At 42.3% G+C, this 1,460-nt stretch overlaps 1 protein-coding gene across 1 annotated transcript in view; it reads left to right on the top strand.

The window, feature by feature from the left end:
- LOC109937451 (proto-oncogene DBL-like) overlaps nt 1-1,460 on the top strand; it is an 18,888-nt gene that overhangs the window by 12,365 nt on the left and 5,063 nt on the right. Inside the window, exon 6 of the mRNA XM_048605255.1 lies at nt 42-233. Coding sequence (XP_048461212.1) covers nt 42-233 — 192 coding nt within the window. The remainder of the gene's footprint in view (nt 1-41; nt 234-1,460) is intronic.

The raw sequence follows: 1,460 nt of genomic DNA, 5'->3' as shown, positions 1-1,460 counted from the left end.
GGGTCTGTAATGGTGTGATGAAGGTGCTCTGGTCCTTACAGGGTCTGCAATGGTGTGACGAAGGTGCTTATCTCCTTGCCTCTCAGCGCATGGACAAGTGTCAGTCACAGGAAGGAGCAAAGAGAGCGTTGCAAGAAATCGAGAAATTTCTGGAAAGCTCTGAAGACTACCGACAGTGTGATACTGACGAGTTGTACAGTGAATTTGGGCTCATTCTCACGACACCCATTAAGGTACTGAACGATAACAAACTTTGCACCATGTGTACTGTTGAGATCTAGCAGCGGAATGTGGATTATCAGTTGCAATTTCCTTTGTATCATTGATTCTTCTTTAAGCTATATTTGTTATTTATCTCAATGGGCTTTTCCCTATTGGATTCTGCAGTAATGTATTGAAGCTGTCCATTCTGAGGAACGCAGAGTTACTTTGAATTTGCAGCTCAAAATCAGGCCATTCAGCCCATTTGGCCTAGCCCATTGGACTATACTCCACGTGAATCTCCTGCTAAAATCTGCTCGATGCAGTGTTGGTCCCGCTGTTTGTTCATCAGGGACCTGAGAGTCCTGTTACTCCTTCTGCATTGTTATTAGCTCACACTTCCAGCAAGTTATGGCGAAACAATTTCGATTCGAAGGATACAGGACAATGTCTAATTAACGGGGCATCCCATGAAGTGCCTGACCAACAAAATTTGGGCTGTTTGATCCTGTCCTCATCCTGTTAAACTCAATGCAGCACAAACTTTGTGCAACATCTTGTGATAATGCAAACCATTTCCATGCCGTCATTCCACTCTGGGGAATCTGTGCTGACTGATCTCCTCTTGCATTATCATTCCATTAAAATGTTGGAGTCCCACAGAATGTGAATGAAAGGCATGTCCTTCTGTCAGAGAGTTGTGAGCAGAATTCCCTTCCCCACAAATCAGTGGAAGGTGGAGTTATTGAATTGTTCAAGACAGAGTTAGATAAGAGTATGATCTTAGGTGGATTATACTATGGTGAAAGTGTCAAATTGTCCATTTTGGCAGACAGAAACAAAAGCATGTTATCTAAATAGTGAGAAGTTGCAAAGTTCAAAGATGCAGAGGGATCTGGGTGTCCTAATGATGAAACACAGAAGGTTAGTATGCAGGTACAGCAAGTAATCAAGAAAGCTGATAGAATGTGACGTTTTATTGTGATGGGAATTGAATGCAAGAGAAGGGCAATCATGCTTCAGTTACAAAGTGAGTCTGTATCTGGTGTACTGTATACAGTACTAGGCACTGTAATCACAGAAGGATGGTAATGCATTGGAAACAGTTCAGGGAAGGTTTACTAAATTAATAAAAACCAAAAGAACTGCAGATGCTGTAAATCAGAAACAAAAACAGAAATTGCTGGAAAAGCTCAGCAGGCCTGGTGGCATCTGTGGAGAGAAATCAGAGTTAACGTTTTGGGTCTAGTGACCCTTCC

This window comes from Rhincodon typus, chromosome 14 (genome assembly GCF_021869965.1).
Source record: "Rhincodon typus isolate 14 chromosome 14, sRhiTyp1.1, whole genome shotgun sequence".
Classification (NCBI taxonomy): Eukaryota; Metazoa; Chordata; class Chondrichthyes; order Orectolobiformes; family Rhincodontidae; genus Rhincodon; species Rhincodon typus.
This window is presented reverse-complemented; position numbering and strand designations above follow the sequence as displayed.